This window comes from Saccostrea echinata, unplaced genomic scaffold (genome assembly GCF_033153115.1).
Source record: "Saccostrea echinata isolate AGI-Se365-2 ecotype Australia unplaced genomic scaffold, CSIRO_AGI_Sech_v1 ptg000051l, whole genome shotgun sequence".
Lineage (NCBI taxonomy): Eukaryota > Metazoa > Mollusca > Bivalvia > Ostreida > Ostreidae > Saccostrea > Saccostrea echinata.
This window is the reverse complement of record NW_026889800.1, coordinates 3309449-3331976: the sequence shown is the minus strand read 5'-3', so window position 1 is coordinate 3331976 and position 22528 is coordinate 3309449. Positions and strand designations below refer to the sequence as shown.

At 34.7% G+C, this 22528-nt stretch overlaps 1 protein-coding gene across 1 annotated transcript in view; it reads right to left on the bottom strand.

The window, feature by feature from the left end:
* Positions 1-695: 695 nt before the first annotated feature.
* LOC133203772 (glutamine--tRNA ligase-like) overlaps positions 696-22528 on the bottom strand; it is a 30775-nt gene continuing 8942 nt past the window's right edge. Inside the window, exons 11-22 of the mRNA XM_061339560.1 lie at positions 13850-14037; positions 13218-13348; positions 12579-12671; positions 8086-8223; positions 7811-7898; positions 4619-4704; positions 4123-4285; positions 3695-3787; positions 3176-3303; positions 2503-2569; positions 998-1123; positions 696-798 (exon numbers count right to left, since the gene is read on the bottom strand). Coding sequence (XP_061195544.1) covers positions 748-798; positions 998-1123; positions 2503-2569; positions 3176-3303; positions 3695-3787; positions 4123-4285; positions 4619-4704; positions 7811-7898; positions 8086-8223; positions 12579-12671; positions 13218-13348; positions 13850-14037 — 1352 coding nt within the window. The 3' untranslated portion in view covers positions 696-747. The remainder of the gene's footprint in view (positions 799-997; positions 1124-2502; positions 2570-3175; positions 3304-3694; positions 3788-4122; positions 4286-4618; positions 4705-7810; positions 7899-8085; positions 8224-12578; positions 12672-13217; positions 13349-13849; positions 14038-22528) is intronic.

The window sequence follows — 22528 nt, the reverse complement described above, 5'->3', positions numbered from 1 at the left end:
ATTAGATGTCAAAACAGAGCTAAACATAAATTTTAGATTGTGCTACAATAGTTTGTGTCATGCTAAGTATACTTTAAAGTTTATGGCAGATTTTTCTCTTTAGTATTTGTTATACGTTAATTTATTTGCTTGCCACTTAAAAACATGCTCCTTTTTAAAAAGCATGCATATGACTGTGTATACTAACCAAATATTATTACTTTTACAAAAAAAAATTACAGTCAAACCTCATTATCCTGAACTCGATAGGACTGACAAAAGACTTCAAGATGGGAGTTCGAGATATCAAGGGTAAAATACTTTTGAAGATACACATTGTCGGGATTTCCCAATCACTTCGACATATCCATGGTATTCAAGATATCGATGTTCGAGATACCAAAGTTCAACTATATATAGTAATCCCTCTTTCTGTAACAGTTATAGTTTAACAACTTTAATTGGGATCAATAAAATTATGTAAACTTTTCTATAATATGCAGTACACACGTGTTATATTCCAAGCCTTATTAATAAAACAGCCATATGTATAAGCTGTCTGGACAGCTTTAATTAGGAAATACACGAAATTTTTGTTTTGATATGTTTATAGTGCACAAAAAATACTGAACAAAAAAAGTATTTCTTTACTGTAATCTTTATTCATATTATGAACAAATCAATTTCATAAAATATAATAGTTTTATTTACAGTCTTATTCTGTGTGTTATATTGAAGTATTTTTCTGTCCCATTTCAATAGCAGTAGTTAACTTTTGCCTGGATCTTCTTTCAGGGTAACTGTTCTGTTGAACACCATCTTAAAAAAAACAGAATTCAATGAACTTTGGGAATATCAAATGCACAGTAATAAGCATAAATAAATATGTATAATGTTTCTGAGAGTCAGATTTCATTCAGTCATAAAACATACATGAAAAGTCATCCTCTAGTTGGAACTATATTCTGGTATAAAAAGTCAAGAGTAATTTATCCTCATGTTATTTAGATTGACTTACCTTAGTGGGACTTGAGTCTTTGTCGACAGCGAAGAAGCCTAACCTCTCAAACTGAAACTTGTCAAAGACTTTGGCATTTTTAACTGTGGCATCTACGTAGGCCTGTGGGATTATCTTCAGAGATTCCTGTAACAGATATAAAGAAGAGATAAAAAATGACAGGTTTTGACTCCAAACAAAAGTCATAATACACCTAATCAGCAAAGATCTTAATGAGGGGTACTTACCAATGAAATTATAGCTGATGTGCTTAGATAATTACCATCAAAGACATTTTATTACATTCAGGAACTAAAATGGTTTATATCTGATATTAAGATATAAGATCAATGTTCTGGTTTATACATGTATCTGTGATATTTTCTTGTGAGGGACTTACAGGGCTTATATCTGATATTAAGGTGAGTATTACTTATAAGAAGGATTTACAGGGTTATATCTGATATTAAGGTGAGTATTTTTTATAAGAGGGACTTACAGGGTTATATCTGATATTAAGGTGAGTATTTTTTATAAGAGGGACTTACAGGGTTATATCTGATATTAAGGTGAGTATTACTTATAAGAGGGACTTACAGGGTTATATCTGATATTAGGGTGAGTATTACTTATAAGAGGGACTTACAGGGTTATATCTGATATTAAGGTGAGTATTACTTATAAGAAGGATTTACAGGGTTATATCTGATATTAGGGTGAGTATTACTTATAAGAGGGACTTACAGGGTTATATCTGATATTAAGGTGAGTATTTTTTATAAGAGGGACTTACAGGGTTATATCTGATATTAAGGTGAGTATTACTTATAAGAGGGACTTACAGGGTTATATCTGATATTAAGGTATTTTTTATATGAGGGACTTACAGGGTTATATCTGATATTAAGGTGAGTATTACTTATAAGAGGGACTTACAGGGTTATATCTGATATTAACGTGAGTATATTATATAAGAGGGACTTACAGGGTTATATCTGATATTAAGGTGAGTATTACTTATAAGAGGGACTTACAGGGTTATATCTGATATTAACGTGAGTATATTATATAAGAGGGACTTACAGGGTTATATCTGATATTAAGGTGAGTATTACTTATAAGAGGGACTTACAGGGTTATATCTGATATTAGGGTGAGTATTACTTATAAGAGGGACTTACAGGGTTATATCTGATATTAAGGTGAGTATTACTTATAAGAGGGACTTACAGGGTTATATCTGATATTAAGGTGAGTATTTTTTATAAGAGGGACTTACAGGGTTATATCTGATATTAAGGTGAGTGTTTTTATAAGAGGGACTTACAGGGTTATATCTGATATTAAGGTATTTTTTATATGAGGGACTTACAGGGTTATATCTGATATTAAGGTGAATATTACTTATAAGAGGGACTTACAGGGTTATATCTGATATTAAGGTGAGTATATTTTATAAGAGGGACTTACAGGGTTTATACACTGTATCTGATATTAAGGTGAGTGTTTTTATTAAAGGGACTTACAGGGTTTATATCTGATAAAAATCCACCTGGAACCTCTGCTGGATCTTCTGGGTTTTTGTGAAAAAATCTGAAATATTAGAAAAATGATTACAATTTTTGTGTGTCGACCTGGCCAAATTACAGCTTCATTTGTTTGAAGAAGATAAGAGGTTAACATATCAAAGTTTTCTGTAATAACATAATGTTATTAGAGAAAACTTTGATATGTTAACCTCTTATCTGATTCAAAATAGCTGTTTTAAAGATCAATGATTTAATTCAGGAACAGTCAAATCTCATTATCTTGAACTCAAAAGAACAGAGGAAAAACTTCAAGATATCCGAAGGTTAAAGATATTGAGTGAAAATACAGAAAGAAAACAGAAGTTCTGACATTCAAATCAGTTTGATATTTGAGACAACATGTATGGGGGGATACCAAAGTTCAAATAAACATTTCAAGAGAACGAAGTATGGCTAAATCCATTTAGAAGCTCAAGATAATGTGAGCAAAAGGCACAAATATAGGGGCATACTACAACACCCTCCATACTTCATGGTTGGTATAGGATATAAAATTTTACCATCAATTTACATTAATTTCCTTTAGATATAATTAAAAAATGCATACAAATTTAGGGGGGAAGCAGAATAGCTTAACTAGCATATAAAGGTACCCATTAATCATACTTACAATTTTTCGTAGAGTCTGACTTCGCAGACCTGTGGATCTGACACCCAGTGAATGAACCCCTTGGGTTTCTCTGTTTCACTTGTCTTCTTACAGGATGCAATGACTTCTATAACATTTCCACTGTTATCCTAAAAGCAAAAATAAACCAAACCTCCTCATGTATAAAGTTTTTCCTCATCAACAGAAAATTTTGCTTTTCCTTAGAACATTAAGAATACCCTGAAAATGCTAATTTTTTGTTGGTCAGGAGATTAATTTTCATTGTTTCCATAGTATGAAAAGACCTAGTTTCAAGTCCACCACAAAAAATTTAATTTCAAATCACTATACCCTACATTTCTTCAACCACAAAATCAAAACCAATCAGACCTACTTTTTTTCCTCAATCCAAGAAAATGTGAACCCATGAAAATAACTGAATATGTAGAACATGATTATCACATATCTAATTCAGCAATTATAACGGCATAAACAGGGAATTTTTATGATACCCATTATCAGAGCATCAACTCTGGTTACCTTAACAACTTTTTCTACTGTGAGGACGTAGCCCGCATGTCGTAGACCGACTGGTTGATTCTCGGCAAATCTCTTGTAATTCTTGTCAGCACTCTGTAAAGAAAAATCATCAGCTGTGAACTCAGCAGCCATGTGAGATTATTTTCAGAAGACCCAGCACACCTGGGCTTCCTTTTCATAACCACCTTTTCAAACTAAAACAGAAAGGCACATGCCACTGCAAATAATAATCTATATTTGCTTTAACTTCTTTTCTTGCAATATATAATGATGTTCTCTTATAACTCAATTAATGAATAGTTAGTCAATTCACTACTCTGTATTCTGTCCAGTGCATGAGAGTACACAACTAATGATAATATAAATATTATTTCCTAACAAGTCTGTTTCACTGAATTAAACTGTAGTTCATTCTTTATATGTTATACCTCTCTGAAATCTGTCTTTTCGATGTAAATCACAGGTTTGAAGCTGATCGTGTGACAGCCTCTCTTCTCGTCAGCTGGGAAGTTAGGTACAGTCAGTGAGGTGGGTTGGTCTGGTGGAAAATTTGTGATGGTTACTTTCAGAGGGTCCAGGACGGCCATTGCTCTGTAAATACATACAAAACAACTAGTAAAAAATTAGAATATAAGACTTCTTAAAGAAACATAAACCAGTCTGAAACATCTAAAAAAAAAAAAAGAAAGAAAACCTAAGCTTTTTAAGACAGAGATTTCATTGCTCAAACAGTTAATACCAAAATCAAGTAAGACTTCAGCAGAAAGTAAAATGTGTATGGTAAAGAAATATTTTGGAGAAAGTCATGATGTACAACAAAATTATGAAAAAAACTTTCTTAAAAAAGCAAAAATCATAGATCTGATATAATGTGACATGCTTAGTGATCAATGATGATCATCGATGGCTGTAACATTAACTGACCTTGGTGCGGTGACATTGAGTACATCTCTAACACAAGATTCCAACATGGAGGGGTCTATCACTGTCTGCGCCATGGTCACACCCACCTGTAACACAGTAAACCAGACAAGACCAGCATTACATAGAGAATAATAATCTTAGAATGCATATTTGATCATACAGAACCTTGTTTAAAAAAATTCTATTTTTAAATTCTGCAGTAAATTAGCACAAAATTAACATGACACAGAACATTCCTTTGTTGTCTCCATACAAACCACTAGTGCTGTTGCCATTTTCACAAAACATCTTACATCTAACTAGAGGTCCATGGGCCACAACGTTCACCTGAGCAATTTGGCTTAAGAAAAGCAGATATCAGTTCATTATTGAAAAGATTCAAAATATAAGTGGTCCTAACCCCCAACCCCCACCCCACCCCCACCCCTTGGGGGTCATGGTTTGAACAACCTTGAATCTACACTTACTGAGGATGCTTCCTCTCCTTTCTCTGAATAATAATGGCTTTAGAAGATTTCTTTCCTCTATGTTACTATGTAAAAGTTTGATCCCCTGTTGAGTTCCCACCCTACCCTGGGGGGTCATGATTTGAACAAATTAGAATCTACACTTACTAAGGATGATTCTGTACTAATATGACTAGTAATAACTTTTCTGTTCTTGAGAAGAAGATTTTTAATATATTCGATCAGTGCATATTATCTATTCAAGATATATTACTAAAGTCAGGTACTCTTCACACAATTGCTCCGAAGAAAATAGTTCCATTCATGATCAGTAGACACAACATTACAACAAATGTTAAGAATAATGATGTGTATTCAATACGTTAAAGAAAACAAAATTAACATAAAAAGATTTTAAGAAAATCACTTTTCCCCAGAAAAGGAAATAAAAAGTTTTCATATTCCTACGCTTGCTGCCTCCTCAGTCTTTTTCACGAAAATATATAGGTCATCCTTTGATTGATAGTGATAAATCTTTTCACCAATTATATAACTGTCATGATTATTGTTCGTTAATTGCTGTATATTTTCTTTTGAGTGAGAATATTAATCATTAACTGTGTGTGTGTGTGTGTGTGTTTTTCTCTTTTTTTAAATAACGGAATGGTTATTATGTGGTTAAACACCTGCATTCGTAACTTCTCGGCAATGCAACGTGATTTGCCGAGCTCGTCTGAAAGGATCTTCGCACGTGTGTAAACCTAGTCTATTTGGTCTTGCAAGCACAGGTATGTGCACCGTTCACTAGTGACGCTTAGATCATGTAGACTGGGTATCAGTATTTGCTACGGACATGAAGAAGAACTATACACCAGTTTCATAACAAGTGCAGGTTTTTTACTCAAGCCCTAGACTGGGCTAGAGGGGCTGAGTTACCTAAAACGATGCTAGGTTATTGATCTACTCAGTTTAAAAACACGAAAATATACTATATTTGTAAATAAAAACATTTCTAGAAACAAAAATGAAGTTTATCTTCAAAACGTCTCTATATTCAAAATCTATATAAAGTGTTAAATGTCGGATTTTATTCTATGACGAAGGAGTGATGCTCCACAGCTGCAACCGATCTCACGCTTTCCTTTGCGTTTAACAACGGCCGTCAATGCATCTCTAGACGAGTTCATTGATTACTCTTGTTGACCCATCTTTAACATCTGCCTATACTTTGAGTGATAGTACTTTAATAGCACAAAATTAAAAAATAAATTAAAATCTATCCTTGATAGATCTATAGTTTTGCTATTTAAAAAATTGGGCTATCTTTGATCTTTGCTTGGACTTGTTTCGAATTTTTACAGAAGATTCTAACACTGGAAAGTTAGATGGTACACATGTAGCAAAGGCCCATAGTACGCGGGATTTTTTCGGAGCCCCCCCCCCCTTCACTTTGAAAACGTTGCTACAGGCCTTTAACATGCTATTTGGATTAAATATTCCTGTAAATGAGTGAGCTGTTAAATACATCTTTAAAATTATACGGTTAATTATATTTAGTCTATGTTCTATGTGAAATTAAAACTATTTCTATAGGCATCTGCAACGTTGTGATAATAAAAGTCACTAATCGCATGTAACGTTATATACATGTATGTACATGCAGTTTCCTTAGTACATGCATATTTTATTCAACAAAAGATGTTGAAACTCAGTAGCCTAAATATTATGTCATTTTAGGTTATTTATGGCCATTGTATAGTTGACTTTCTACAGCTTGAGTATTTCTGGCGTTTTATCAGTAAATAGTTTTTTTTTTAAATTAGAAATCATCTGAGCACAATGAAAATTCGAATAAATTAAAAGTCGAATTTCTTGGATATGTGGTAACCCATATCTATTCTTGTTAAAGATATTTCCTATATACATGTATTCCTATGTATAACTTTGATCCTCTGTTGCTGCCCCATCCTACCCTTGGGAGTCATGATTTGAACAAACCTGAATAAACACTACCCGAGGATGCTTCTGTACTGATGTGACTGATCATAGCTTTGCAGTTCTTGAGAAGGTTTTTCAAGGTATTCCTATATATTTCTAACTTTGATCCCCTGTTGTGGCCCCACTCTACCCCCGGGGGTTATGATTTGAACAAATTTGAATCTTCACTATGTAATGAAGCTTTCACTTAAGTTCACCTTTTTTGAAAAATTAATGACATCTTTTAAAAAATCTTTTTCTCAAGCTGTGCTTCTTGAGAAAAAGATTTTTTAAAAGATTGCCATTAATTTTTCACTAATTCTGTATTATCTCCCACTGAAAGGGGGGGGGGGGGGGTGGCCCTTCATTTCAACAAACTTGAATCCCCTTCACCCAAGGAAGCTTTGTGGCAAGTTTGGATGAAATTGGCCCAGTGGTTCTTGAGAAAAAGTTAAAAAAGTGAAAAGTTTACAGACAGACAGACAACATATGACAGACAAATGATGGACACATTTCGATCAGAAAACCTCATCTGAGCCTCTGACCCAGGTGACCTAAACATTTAACAACTGTAATTTTTTGTTTAATAAATATATTTACTTTTTTCTTAATATTTTTTACAATGTAATCTAAGTTAATAGAAATACGTTTTTTTGTGTCCTACTACAGTTTAGATACTTGCTGAGGATGCAAAATTGCCAAAGTCATAAGGTTTTTAGTGAAAAGGGCCAATGGATATTAAACAGAAGAAATCTGCAGTATGGGTAACCTTTGCACAGAAGAGGTTGATGGCCTCTGGAGGGAATCCTCTTCTTCTCAGGGCAGTCAGCGTGAACAGACGGGGATCATCCCAGTCCCTGTATATCATCAAATATATATATATATATATCATGAAGATTATCCAACAAATACTTCTCTCCATCAAAGTCTGACAAAATCCTAACACTTAATTGTATCCTAAAATATTCCTACATCAATAAGTTCTGACACAAATAGTACTAAGATATGTCCTTTCATACTTTTGTATTCCAATAACTTACAAACCTGACGTAACCTTCCGTGATAAGTTTAGCGATCTTTCTCTTGGAGACAACAGCATAGTTGAGATTCAGGCGGCCATACTCCCACTGTACAGGGCAGTAGACATCTATAGCATTACACAGCCAGTAATATGACGATCGTCTGCAGAGGAAATTATATCAAACATCTATAGCATTACACAGCCAGTAATACGACGATCGTCTACAGAGGAAATTATATCAAACATCTATAGCATTACACAGCCAGTAATACGACGATCGTCTGCAGAGGAAATTATATCAATCATCTATAGCATTACACAGCCAGTAATACGACGATCACCTGCAGAGGAAATTATATCAATCATCTATAGCATTACACAGCCAGTAATACGACGATCACCTGCAGAGGAAATTATATCAATCATCTATAGCATTACACAGCCAGTAATACGACGATCGTCTACAGAGGAAATTATATCAATCATCTATAGCATTACACAGCCAGTAATACGACGATCACCTGCAGAGGAAATTATATCAAACATCTATAGCATTACACAGCCAGTAATAGGACGATCGCCTGCAGAGGAAATTATATCAATCATCTATAGCATTACACAGCCAGTAATATGACGATCGTCTACAAAGGAAATTATATCAAACATCTATAGCATTACACAGCCAGTAATATGACGATCGTCTGCAGAGGAAATTATATCAATCATCTATAGCATTACACAGCCAGTAATACCACGATCGCCTGCAGAGGAAATTATATCAATCATCTATAGCATTACACAGCCAGTAATACGACGATCGCCTGCAGAGGAAATTATATCAATCATCTATAGCATTACACAGCCAGTGATACGACGATCATCTGCAGAGGAAATTATATCAATCATCTATAGCATTACACAGCCAGTAATACGACGATCGCCTGCAGAGGAAATTATATCAATCATCTATAGCATTACACAGCCAGTAATACGACGATCGTCTGCAGAGGAAATTATATCAAACATCTATAGCATTACACAGCCAGTGATACGACGATCGCCTGCAGAGGAAATTGTATCAAACATCTATAGCATTACACAGCCAGTGATACGACGATCGCCTGCAGAGGAAATTATATCAAACATCTATAGCATTACACAGCCAGTAATATGACGATCGTCTGCAGAGGAAATTATATCAAACATCTATAGCATTACACAGACAGTGATACGATGATTTCTCCGTAGAATATGACAGTGCACTCTGTGCCTTCACATCTCTGAACTACCAAAATATGACGTCATAATGGAAAATGACGTCAGGTCACTGCAAACCTGAGGTGTTATTACGGGGAGAGTGTCATGAACTTTACACTTTATTTCAAACTGCATGTAAAATGCTAGACAGCTATTGCAAAATTCACGGGTCTTTAAAGGTTTTTTAAGTCTTATATGTCCGAATATTTTAAAAATACACCGCTTACCTACCCTTGATTGAAATTCATCATTTTCAAAATGCTTATGAAAAATATACTTTTGAAATGTACTCTGTTTTATACCCGTGGTTGGAGGTAGAATTTATTTTGTGTGTGTAAAAGAGTCTGGCGCAGGTGATTAATGAGGATTAATCTGAGAATTTTTGTGGAAATCTGTAAGAAAAGGTTGTTCTCTAACTGAATCTTGCTTGGGAAAAATGTGTGTTGGCTTTGTTTTAATACAGATTACGATATTGTGTGGAAAATACCCTCAAATTTGTAGGTAAGTTGAATTTCTCAGGAAATATTTTGTACCCATGTAATACTATGACTTTTCCCAAGCACATTTCGGATGCACAAGGATACGATGAGTTTATTTATATTTCAAAATGATAATAATTATTGTGTTAATCAGCTGCGCCGAAGCGATTTATATGTAACACTTCAAAAATTATAAATGACCGTCACATGATCAACAAAGTCATGTGATATCATAACAAATATGCTAATATATAGCCGAGAAAACCCTTTATATAAATTGAAAGTACTAATGTTCAATACTTATAAATTAAAACCAAAACCGACCTCGCAATGACATATTATGTTTTGAGCGCATTTTAAAGCTTCGGGAAACCTTAACATAGCTGCGTACACAGTCAGTAATACGACGATCGTCTGCAGAGGAAATTATATCAATCATCTATAGCATTACACAGATAGTGATACGACGATCGCCTGCAGAGGAAATTATATCAATCATCTATAGCATTACACAGCCAGTAATACGACGATCGTCTACAGAGGAAATTATATCAAACATCTATAGCATTACACAGCCAGTAATACGACGATCGTCTGCAGAGGAAATTATATCAATCATCTATAGCATTACACAGCCAGTGATACGACGATCGTCTACAGAGGAAATTATACCAATCATCTATAGCATTACACAGCCAGTAATACGACGATCGTCTACAGAGGAAATTATATCAATCATCTATAGCATTACACAGCCAGTAATACGACGATCGTCTGCAGAGGAAATTATATCAATCATCTATAGCATTACACAGCCAGTAATACGACGATCGTCTGCAGAGGAAATTATATCAATCATTTAGAGCATTACACAGCCAGTAATACGACGATCGCCTGCAGAGGAAATTATATCAAACATCTATAGCATTACACAGCCAGTAATACGACGATCGCCTGCAGAGGAAATTATATCAATCATTTAGAGCATTACACAGCCAGTAATACGACGATCGCCTGCAGAGGAAATTATATCAAACATCTATAGCATTACACAGACAGTAATACGATGATCGTCTGCAGAGGAAATTATATCAATCATCTATAGCATTACACAGCCAGTAATACGACGATCGCCTGCAGAGGAAATTATATCAAACATCTATAGCATTACACAGCCAGTAATACGACGATCGCCTGCAGAGGAAATTATATCAATCATCTATAGCATTACACAGATAGTGATACGACGATCGCCTGCAGAGGAAATTATATCAAACATCTATAGCATTACACAGCCAGTAATACGATGATCGTCTGCAGAGGAAATTATATCAATCATCTATAGCATTACACAGCCAGTAATACGACGATCGCCTGCAGAGGAAATTATATCAAACATCAATAGCATTACACAGCCAGTAATACGACGATCGCCTGCAGAGGAAATTATATCAATCATCTATAGCATTACACAGATAGTGATACGACGATCGCCTGCAGAGGAAATTATATCAAACATCTATAGCATTACACAGCCAGTAATACGACGATCGTCTACAGAGGAAATTATATCAAACATCTATAGCATTACACAGATAGTGATACGACGATCGCCTGCAGAGGAAATTATATCAATCATCTATAGCATTACACAGCCAGTAATACGACGATCGTCTACAGAGGAAATTATATCAATCATCTATAGCATTACACAGCCAGTAATATGACGATCGTCTGCAGAGGAAATTATATCAATCATCTATAGCATTACACAGATAGTGATACGACGATCGTCTGCAGAGGAAATTATATCAATCATCTGCTTTCCTTGCAAATTTACTCAGGGAACTTCTTTATTAGAAAGCAGTCCTAATACAGCTTTTTAAAAGAATACGTTTTTTTTCAGACTCCCTTTATGCATTGAGCAGTTAGGGGTAGATTAAAGATTTCATTACATGGAAAAAAAATATTAAAACTTGATAAACTTGAAAGGATCTATGGATTTTTCTAGTTGCCCACAACTTATAGAGTCTATCATTGAAATAAAAAACAAAGCCACAGCAAAGATAACCCAGGGTTCGACACTTACATTTTTAGGCTTTTAGTCCAGCCGAACTAGTGCTTCTTTACTTTTACTAGTACACACGAGATTTTACGAGTCCGTTCAAAAAAAAAAACACATCAATGTTTTGTAATGGTTAATTCAAAAATAAACATTGCAATGTACTTTTTATACTTTTTTGAAATAAACAAAGCATTTACGTGAAATGTTTTATTCCAAGATTCGTTGAAATCTTGCAATCAGGAACTACAATCATATACCCGAACTCGTTTGTTTTTCTCTATACATTACATCCAAACATCTGACATCTTTCTCCATGTGTCATACTAATTCATGATCACTAAAATGTTTAATTTCATACCAATCAGTCCTAAAATTGAGCGTCGAATTGACTTGGAATTACTTAACTTCCCGCCAAGAAGTTAGAAAGCTAAAAATACATGCAGGGTTTTCCAGTGAAAGTTGTCGAGAATCAAACATTGATAATTTATTGATTTTTTCCAGAAATTTTTATTAGTCCCTTCGGACTAATAGGCCACAGATTTTATAAGTCTGAATGAAAATGTATCAGTCCGAGATTAACGGACTAACGTTAATGTCGAACCCTGTGACCTGACTATACAGTACTCACAATATCCCAACCCCATCCCCTAAAAAATGATGAAATCACAACAAGCATATTTATCTTTTCATCTCCAATGAACAAAGCATTACGTACCTTGATTGGAACTCTTTTGTACAAAGAGAGTGGGTGATGTTCTCTATGGAATCACACAAACAATGTGTGTAATCATAGGTCGGGTATATACACCTGTAGATTAAAATAAACACCCAATAAGAATATGTGTAATTCAGAAATCATACATACATGTATTTCAAAAACGTGATAAAATCTAACTCAAAAATATTATTTTGTGCTCTGTAAACCTAAGACTATTGTTAGTGTTAAACACATTCAGAAATTAATGACATTTATTTTTTAAAAAAGTAATTATTTCTATCTCTTGTCCTATACCTCACTCTCCTATCTCTTCATCAAATTGCCCTATATCTTCCTCCCCTTTTTCACCACTTGTTCCCTGTGCATTTGAGGGAAACAAGCTTATTTATTTTCACCCCTTTCTTTACAACTTATCCCCTGTGCAGAGGTGGTGAGCAAATTTGATTCTGTAACCCTCCTTTTTCTAACCACTTATCCCCTGTGTGGTGGTGGAGAGTAAATTTAATTCTGCCCCCCCCCACTTCTCCCCTGTGTGGTGGTGGGGAGTAAATTTGATTCCCCCCCCCACTTCTCACCACTTATCCCCTGAGTGGTGGTAGGGTGTAAATTTGATTCTGACACCCCCCTTTTTCTTACCACTTATCCCCTGTGCGGTGGTGGGGAGTAAATTTGATTCTATAAGCTACTGGGTCCTTCTTCCCTTCCTCTAGTGTTGTTTTCATCCTCAGAGTGGCCTCCCCTTCTCCAATCTTACCATTCTTCATATCCTGTAGTAAAAAAAGAAAGAGCATATATAAATACATAACAAACTTGTACTCAGGTAACACATATAATTATATAAATAGACAACAAACCTGTACGCATGTTTAATTGTTTATCATTAAATCCCAGTGCATGAAACCTATTCAAACTTTCATATATGTACATAGCCATTTCACAGGATAGCATAAATCCACTTAACTAATCCACAGTGTTCAAGATAAATTCCATCTAGTTTCCCATCCTGGATGATATAATTAAAGTGACCTGTGTAACCTAACCTCAATGATATATTACTTAGTAGTATTAAGTAAAGTGACCTGTGTATTTCTCTAACCTCAATGATATAAGTGAAGTGACGTATGTATTTCTCTAACCTCAATAATGTGAGTGACCTATGTATTTCTCTAACCTCAATGATATAAGTGAAGTGACCTATGCGTTTCTCTAACCTCAGTGATATAAGTGACCTATGTATTTCTCTAACCTCAATGATATAAGTGACCTACTTCAAACAGCTGTAGAGACTCCTCGATCGGCCGGTCTCTCCACGGGGAGTCAGGAGTGTCAAACCCCTTCAGGTCCTCCGACCGCATGTGACAAACGTAGGCATCCCCCCGCTTTATCAGCTCTACAGCATACTCATAAAGCTTGTCAAAATTGTCTGAGGCATGGGTCACCTTGAATGGCTTATACCCTGATGTGATAAAAAAGATTCTAGACATTTAAACAGAGGAAGAGCTGGTATAATAAGATTACTTTCAAACCTAGAATATATCCTTGAAATTACATCTGGGTGGTGAAATTCTAGCCCTAAATATAAATCCTACAATACATGTTCATCTTCAAAGAAAATGATAGTGCACCCATATGTTTGACTTTATAGCTGCAATGATATTTAATTATTTTAATCATATGTTTTATGTGAATTGGGTCGTTTTCCTTTGTACTATTTATGTTATGAATATATGTTTAAATATTTTAAGAGACTTAAGGAAATGGAAAACAAACATGATTATAATAATTATTTAGTGATTTCTGCATTTAAAGAAGACAAAAAACTTGTATCTAGAATATCTTGGCAAAGAAAACTGTCTTCATTACTACAAAAATTAAATATCACTTCTTTGGATATTTCTCACACAACCTTGAAAAACAAATTACAAGAGCATTACCAAAACAAGATACATGAACAACTGAAAAATATAAGCAAATCAAACTCTGGAAAGTTAGCTTTTTATAGTAAAATTGTAATTCAAAATGAATACAAATTGCAAAGTTATTTAAAGCTGCCTTTAAAGAAAAGTTTTAGATCTGTATTAACAAAATTAAGGATCAGTGCCCATCCATTGTATATTGAAACGGGCAGATACTGTAAACCCCCTATTCCTAGAGAAAAACGTTTATGCTATTCATGTAAATTATTTATTGAAGATGAAAAACATTTTGTTCTATACTGTTCAAAGTATGACCAATTTAGATGCAATTATACTGATATATTTAATGTAAACACATCTACTAGTGATAATCCCATTAGAAAAATTGTCAATCCTACAAATATTACAACTGCTAGAAGGATATGTTGTTTTTTGAAAAAGTGCTTTGACACCAGAAAAGAAAGTCAGCAATGATTACTTAGAAATATGTGAATATACTCTACATTATTTTGTTCAACTCACATTTGTCATTTTGTATATGTATGTATTATTCTTGTTAATTCATTTTATGTCATGACTGTATGCCGACAAGGTAATTGTCAATAAAGTGAATTGAATTGAATTAATCTTATGAATTTGCTATTTGGCTTTATTTAATTCATGTATTGAATAAATAGGGAGGGGGAAAATTCATTACAAAAAATATGTTTACCATAAACAGTTTTTCACAGCAAAACCTTAAAAGATTCTTGCATTTATGAGTCACTGGAAACAGTCTTTGAAATGACTATACAGCAAGGATTTGAAAGAATTTTGCATATATCACAGTTTTATCTGAATTAAATGCCAACTACATGCATTCAAATTGAAAGTACATGTAGTTGATCTATGGCTATAAGCATGGGGAAATCATCTCTTGCATTAAGCAAAAAAATACAAATGGTAGTTAACATAACACCAGCTGCAGATGCTCAGGTGTCACAATGCTGATCTGTGTTGATATGGCCCTGCTATTCTTCATTTTCAGATTTGTTTCTAAATTCCCTTCTTTAATTTGATAAAAAATTTTGAACCCATACTGCAAACTAAAATCCAGCCCTAAGGAGCTATGATTTAATCAAAGTTGAATCCACACAAAATTGGGATGCATCATATGACTAAAATGGCCCTGCTGTTCTATGAAAGACTTTTTCCCCTATAGAGAATTTGGATCTCTGATTTTAGCCCAAATCTAACCCCAGGGTTCATAATTTAAAAAAGAAAACCTGAAACTACACAACTTAGGAATGTTTTGCTTATTAATATGATTTAGTGTGGCCTTGCCACTCTAGAAAGATACCTTCCTATATACTCCCTTGTAATAATAAAACTCTGATCCCCTACTGTAGGCTCCACCAATTCCCTGGGGACCTGATCTAAACAAATTTGAATCTAAACTATCTGAGGATACTTCCATATAGAGATGAGTAATAATTGCTTTTATTATTTATTAGAGGAAAATTTTTCCTATATATTCCTATGAAAAACTTTAATTTCATCTTGTGGACCATCTGGGGGTCATGATTTGAACAAACCTAAATCTACACTATCTAAGAATGCTTCCACATTAATATAACTAATCATGGCTTTGCTATTCTTGAGAAGAAGATTTTTCACGATTTTTGCCTATATATCAATGTAAATCATTGACCACCTAATGTGGCCCCACCCTGCCCCCAGGGGTCATGACTTAAACAAACCTGAACCTAAACTTTTTCAGGAAGCTTACACGTAAGTCTCATCTTTTCTGACCCAGTGGTTCTTCAAAAGAAGATTTTTAAAAGATGCCATTTATACCAATCCTTAATTATCTCCCCTGAAAGAGGATGTGGCCCTTCATTTGAATAAAAATAATCTCTTTTATCCAAGGATACTATGTGTCAATTTTGGTTGAAATTGGCCCATGATTTTAGAGAAGAAGACGAAATTGTAACAAGAAGCCCATGGGCCACATCGCTCACCTGAGCACTGTGGCTTGGAAAAAAAGCAAAAATCAGCTCAGTATTGAAAAGCTTAAATGCATAAGTGGTCCCGACCTACCCCTAAAACAGGGGGGTCATGATCTGAAAAAAATTGAATCTACACTAACTAAGGATACGTACATATTTCTTTGACTAACTGTGGCTATTTTTCCTACAAGTTTGAACTTTCATTGTGGCCCCACCCTACCCCTGGGGGTCATGATTTGACAAACTTGGAACTACACTACCTAAAGATGCTTCCATATAAATATGACCAATCATGGCTTTGCCATTCTTGAGAAGAAGATTTTTAAAGATTTTTTCTATATACTCCTATGTTAAACTTTGATCATCCATTGAGGCCCCACCCTACCCCCAGGGACATGATTTGAACAAACTTGAATCTACACCACCTGAGGTTGCTTCCATATAGATATGACCAATGACAGATTTGCTGTTCTTGAGAAGAAGATTTTTAAAGAGTTTTCCTAGTATATACTCCTATGTAAAAAGTTGATCATCCATTGTGGCCCCACCCTACCCCCAGGGGTCATGGTTTGAACAAACTTGAATCTACACAACTTGAGAATGCTTCCATACAAATATGACCAATCACAGCTTTGCTGTTCTTGAGAAGAAGATTTTTAAAGAGTTTTCCTATATATTCCTATGTAAAACCTTGATCATCCATTGTGGCCCCACCCTACCCTGGGGGGGGGGGGGGGTGTCATGATTTGAACAAACTCGAAACTACACTACCTGAGAATGCTTCCATATAAATATGACCAATCAGGGCTTTGCTGTTTTTGAGAAGATATTTAAAGATTTTTCCTATATATTCCTATTAAGTAAGTAAAACTTTGATCGTTCATTGTGGCCCCACTCTACCCCCGGGGGTCATGATTTGAACAAATTTGAATCTACATTACCTGGCGATGATCCCACATGAGTTTCATCTTTCCTGACCCATTGGTTCTTGAGAAGAAGATTTTTAAAAGATGCATATGCCATTAATTTTTCACTATTTTGTAATTATCTTCCCTTGGAAGAGGGTGTGGCCCTTCGTTTGAACAAATTTGAATTCCCTTCACCCATGGATACTCTGTGCCAAGTTTGGTTGAAATTGGCCCAGTGGTTCTGGAGAAGAAGATGAAATTGTGAAAAGTTAACGACGATGACAACAACAACAGACAACGAACAAATATTGATCAGAAAAGCTCACTTGAGCCTTTGGTTCAGGTGAACTAAAAAGTTTCTGAAAATATTTATGTCATTGAAGACAACAATGGTGACAGACAACGCACAAATTTTGATCAGAAAAGTTCTCTTGAGTCTTTGACTCAGGTGAGTTAAAAAATCAAAACAAAGAGATTTCCTAAGTTACAAATTATTTCAATCATGGTTACTAACTATTTGAAACTGCATAATTTTATTTTTAACAAGAGGCCCAAGGGCCTTAACGGTCACCTGAGTATAATACAACAATTTAGAAGTTAAATACACTGATAGTTGAAGCTTTGTTGCCATAAGCAAGAGAAGTAGGAAGATCAGGATCAACAAAATAATTAGTCTAGTATTCAGTATCAACTCATAAATTAAGTTCTAATTTGTCCCCCACTTAACACTATGCAGACTATTAACAAACTATTAGTGCTTCTGTACTATTTATAAACCCATATTAAGACCTCTAGCATTGACCTCTCTTATGGTCTTTGAAGAACTTTTAATAAGATAAGTTATTTTTGTCTCATTTTTATTTATCTATGACTTACAGGTCTACCTGTTTATTAAAACTAAGAAAGTACTTTTTTAATTATACAATAAACATTCTTGCATAATTATCTTATTCTATTAACCTTTCAAATACATTATTTACAGTGATTAATTATCAAAGGTGAATGGAAAAGGGGAATAACTTCTCTCAGTAGAATACAAATTAATAGAGCCCTGCTCAGGATCAGAATGCTTAGACCAATGGTCCAGATGTTTAAAAATCTGGTAGAAATACGCTTACTTATATCATTTAAACTTTTACTCAGTTTGCTTTCAATATGCCCGGAAGCAGAGAAGAATTTCACAGGTACAATGCATTTTCACTACAGATTCAACAAAGCCTTACCCTAACACCAGAACCCAAGACCAAGGGTCAAGAAATTTACAAATTTGGAAGAGTTACCCTCATCATCATAACTATGGACTTCAAAGAATTAACACTTTTCCACTATATTATCAAAAGCCCCCCCCCCCCCCTCGTTATGCCAGAACCCCTGACCCTAGGACCACAAGATTTAGAAATTCTGTTCGAAGCTCCCATTTTCAACATAGCTAAGCAATTTCTTTATCAGCTCAACACTAAGGAGCAGACAGGATTAATTAATGATTAATAGAATTAATGCTTTTTCACTATATAATCAATAGAGCCCCCCCCCTCAAGAACCCCAAAAACTGAGGCCATATATTTAAAAATTTTGAAAGAGGCATCCTTGTCTATCATAATCATGCACTTAGTTTGTTTATATAATCTCCAGTAGCAGAGAAGAAGATTTTCAAACAATCAATCAATTTTCACTATATAATCAATAGAGCCCTGCCCTAACACCAGAACCCCTGACCCTGGGGCCATGAAATTCTAAATTTTTGAAAAGGCATCCTTATGCATCATAACCATGCACTTAGTTTGTTTAAATAATCTCCAGTAGCAGAGAAGAAGATTTTCAAAGAATCAATGCATTTTCACTATATAATCAATAGAGCCCCGCCCTAACACCAGAACCCCTGACCCTGGGGCCAAGAAATTCACAATTTTTGAAAAAGCATCCTTATGCATCATAACCATGTACTTAGTTTGTTTAAATAATACCCAGGAGCAGAGAAGAAGATTTTCAAAGAATTAAAGCATTTTCACTATATAATCAATAGAGCCCCGCCCTAACACCAGAACCCCTGTCCCAGGGGCCATGGCTTTCACAATTCTGGAAGAGGCCCACCTCCTCCTCATAACTATGTACTTAGTTTATCACCTTAATGCCCAGGAGCAGAGGAGAAGATTTTCAAAGAATTAATGCATTTTCACCATATAGTCGATAGAGCCCTGCCCTAACACCAGAACCCCTGACCCTAGGGCTATGAAATTCACAATTTTGGAAGAGGTACTTTTGCTCATCATAACTATGTACTTAGTTACTTTATTTAATATCCAGAAGCAGAGAAGAAGATTTTCAAAGAATTAATGCATTTTCACTATATAATCTATAGAACCCCGCCCTACACCAGAACCCCTGACCCTGGGGCCATGAAATTCACAATTTTTGAAAAGGCACTTTTGATCATCATAACTATGTACTTAGTTACTTTATTTAATACCCAGGAGCAAAGAAGAAGATTTTCAAAGAATTAATGCTTTTTCACTACATAATCTATAGAGCCCCGCCCTAACACCAGAACCCCTGACCCTGGGGCCATGAATTTCACAATTTTGGAAGAGGCACTCTTGCTCATCATAACTATGTACTTAGTTCCTTTATTTAATACCCAGGAGCAGAGAAGAAGATTTTCAAAGAAATAATGCATTTTCACTATATAATCAATAGAGCCCCGCCCTAACACCAGAACCCCTGACCCTGGGGCCATGAATTTCACAATTTTGGAAGAGGCACTCTTGCTCATCATAACTATGTACTTAGTTCCTTTATTTAATACCCAGGAGCAGAGAAGAAGATTTTCAAAGAAATAATGCATTTTCACTATATAATCAATAGAGCCCCGCCCTAACACCAGAACCCCTGACCCTGGGGCCATGAATTTCACAATTTTGGAAGAGGCACTCTTGCTCATCATAACTATGTACTTAGTAACTTTATTTAATACCCAGGAGCAGAGAAGAAGATTTTCAAAGAAATAATGCACTTTCACTATATGATCTATATAGCCCCAACCTAGCACCAGAACCCCTGACCCTGGGGCCATGAATTTCACAATTTTGGTAGAGGGCTCCATGCTTATTACAATGATGTTAACAGTTTGACTGCTTGATGTCCAGGAGTAAAGAAGAAGATTTTTAAAGATTGCATTATTTTTGGTGGTTTTAGCCCCACCCCTCAGGCCCCAGGGGGGCAGGGACCATGAAATTCACAATTTTTGTTCCCCTTCACCCATAAATGCTATATACCAAATTTGGTTGAAATTGGTTGAGCGGTTCCAGAGAAGAAGCTAAAAATGTTCAAAAGTTTACGACCGACGTACAACGTACAACGACAGACAAAAACGGATAGCAATAGGTCACCTGAGTTTACTCAGGTGACCTAAAAAATCATGTATGCCACATGTCACCTGCACACCATGTGTGCATGAATGGCATCTAGACCTCTCTTTCTGACGGAAGTATTACCACATTTTTCAGTTGCATAAAATTATGCACTTTAATAGTCATCATGCAATCAACAACTAATCATTTTTTTTTTTTTGCAACACAGCAAACATCTGCCATTGTATGAGAATATAAAATAGATATCTTTGTCCCACTCTAAGCATCACCAGAAGCTAGTCCACTATTTATGACTGCTTGAACATTTACTGGTATGTATTTCTAGACCTTTGCTAGACTGGAACTTTTGCATCTTACTCAGAATTCTTAAGTACTGGTAAATAAATGTACATTACATCTGGGTTTTCATAATACACATGTACTCAAATTTTTGAGAAACCCTTCTTAGAGTTTTGATTTTTAAGAAACAAATTCAACCTTGATGACATTTTCATCCACAGATCCCAAGATGAGAGCTTTTCTTTTAATCATGCTGTGTGAGTGTTTGATAGGTATGTACTTAATTTTAATCTAAAGTTTTTTCCTTGGATAAGTTTTAATTTCTGAATAATTTCCTTTGCATATTTCAATCTTTATAGAGTATGGCATCTGTGATATTTTATATCAAAAGTGGAAATACTCAATATCAGTGTGCTATAAATTCTATTTAGCCTCTGTCCAAGTCATCATGGGAGATGGATCTCATTCATGCCATGTTCCACCACCATTTCCCATTGATGAAACAAAGTGCATTGCTTATTGCATAAATGAACGCAGCTGCAAAGGTGGATACTGCACTTTTTTTTCAGTTTGGTCTCATTGCAATTGCACTGGCTGCAAAACGTAGTTGTAAAGGTAAACTACTAATAATGCAGCATGTATGGATTTCTCATACAGTATATCAGAATTAATAGAAAATTCAATTTAAAATGCTACAGAATGTATATTATCTAATTCATTTAAAATCAACACATCGTTTCAATAAGAAATTAACATTTCCATTCTGATACTCATGCAATGACAATATATACCGAAAAAGACCTTTAAATAATAGTACAGTTATATATATTTTTAAAATGAGATGCTAGAATATATATTGAATTTTTCTTTTTTTCAGAGAAAATTGAAAATAAGCAAAATATATTATATTTGCTGCTGCAATAAATTGCTGTTGAAGCTTTAAAGGCTTTAGTATCCTAAATTTAATGAGGAGAATGAAGACTGTTAGTATGAATCTATTTACCAATGAAGTATACATCTCTTTTTAAATTGAAAGTGGAAATATATGGAATTGGCTAATACACTTTGAAATTAATCATGGCTTTGCTGTTCTAGAGAAGAAGATTTTTTTTTAAATCTATTTACAATGAAGTATACATCGCTTTTTAAATTGAAAAAGAAAATATATGGAATTGGCTAATAAACTTTGAAATAAATCATGGCTTTGCTGTTCTAGAGAAGAAGATTTTTTTTTTAATTTCCAACGTATTCCTACTTAAGTACTTGCCAACCTCCAACATATAACTAGAGTGTTGCAAGGAATGCATGTGCTGCCTGCTTAATAGCATCATTAAAGACGTAAATAAATCTAAGAGTGGTCAGCTATTATCTGCTACTTGTATTTTAGTTCATGCTTTTGCATGCAAAGAAAAAACATCCACAGATAGAAAGACTTCGACAGATTATATGTGGTTATTAAACAAAAATATGATTCCCCAACCCTCAAGG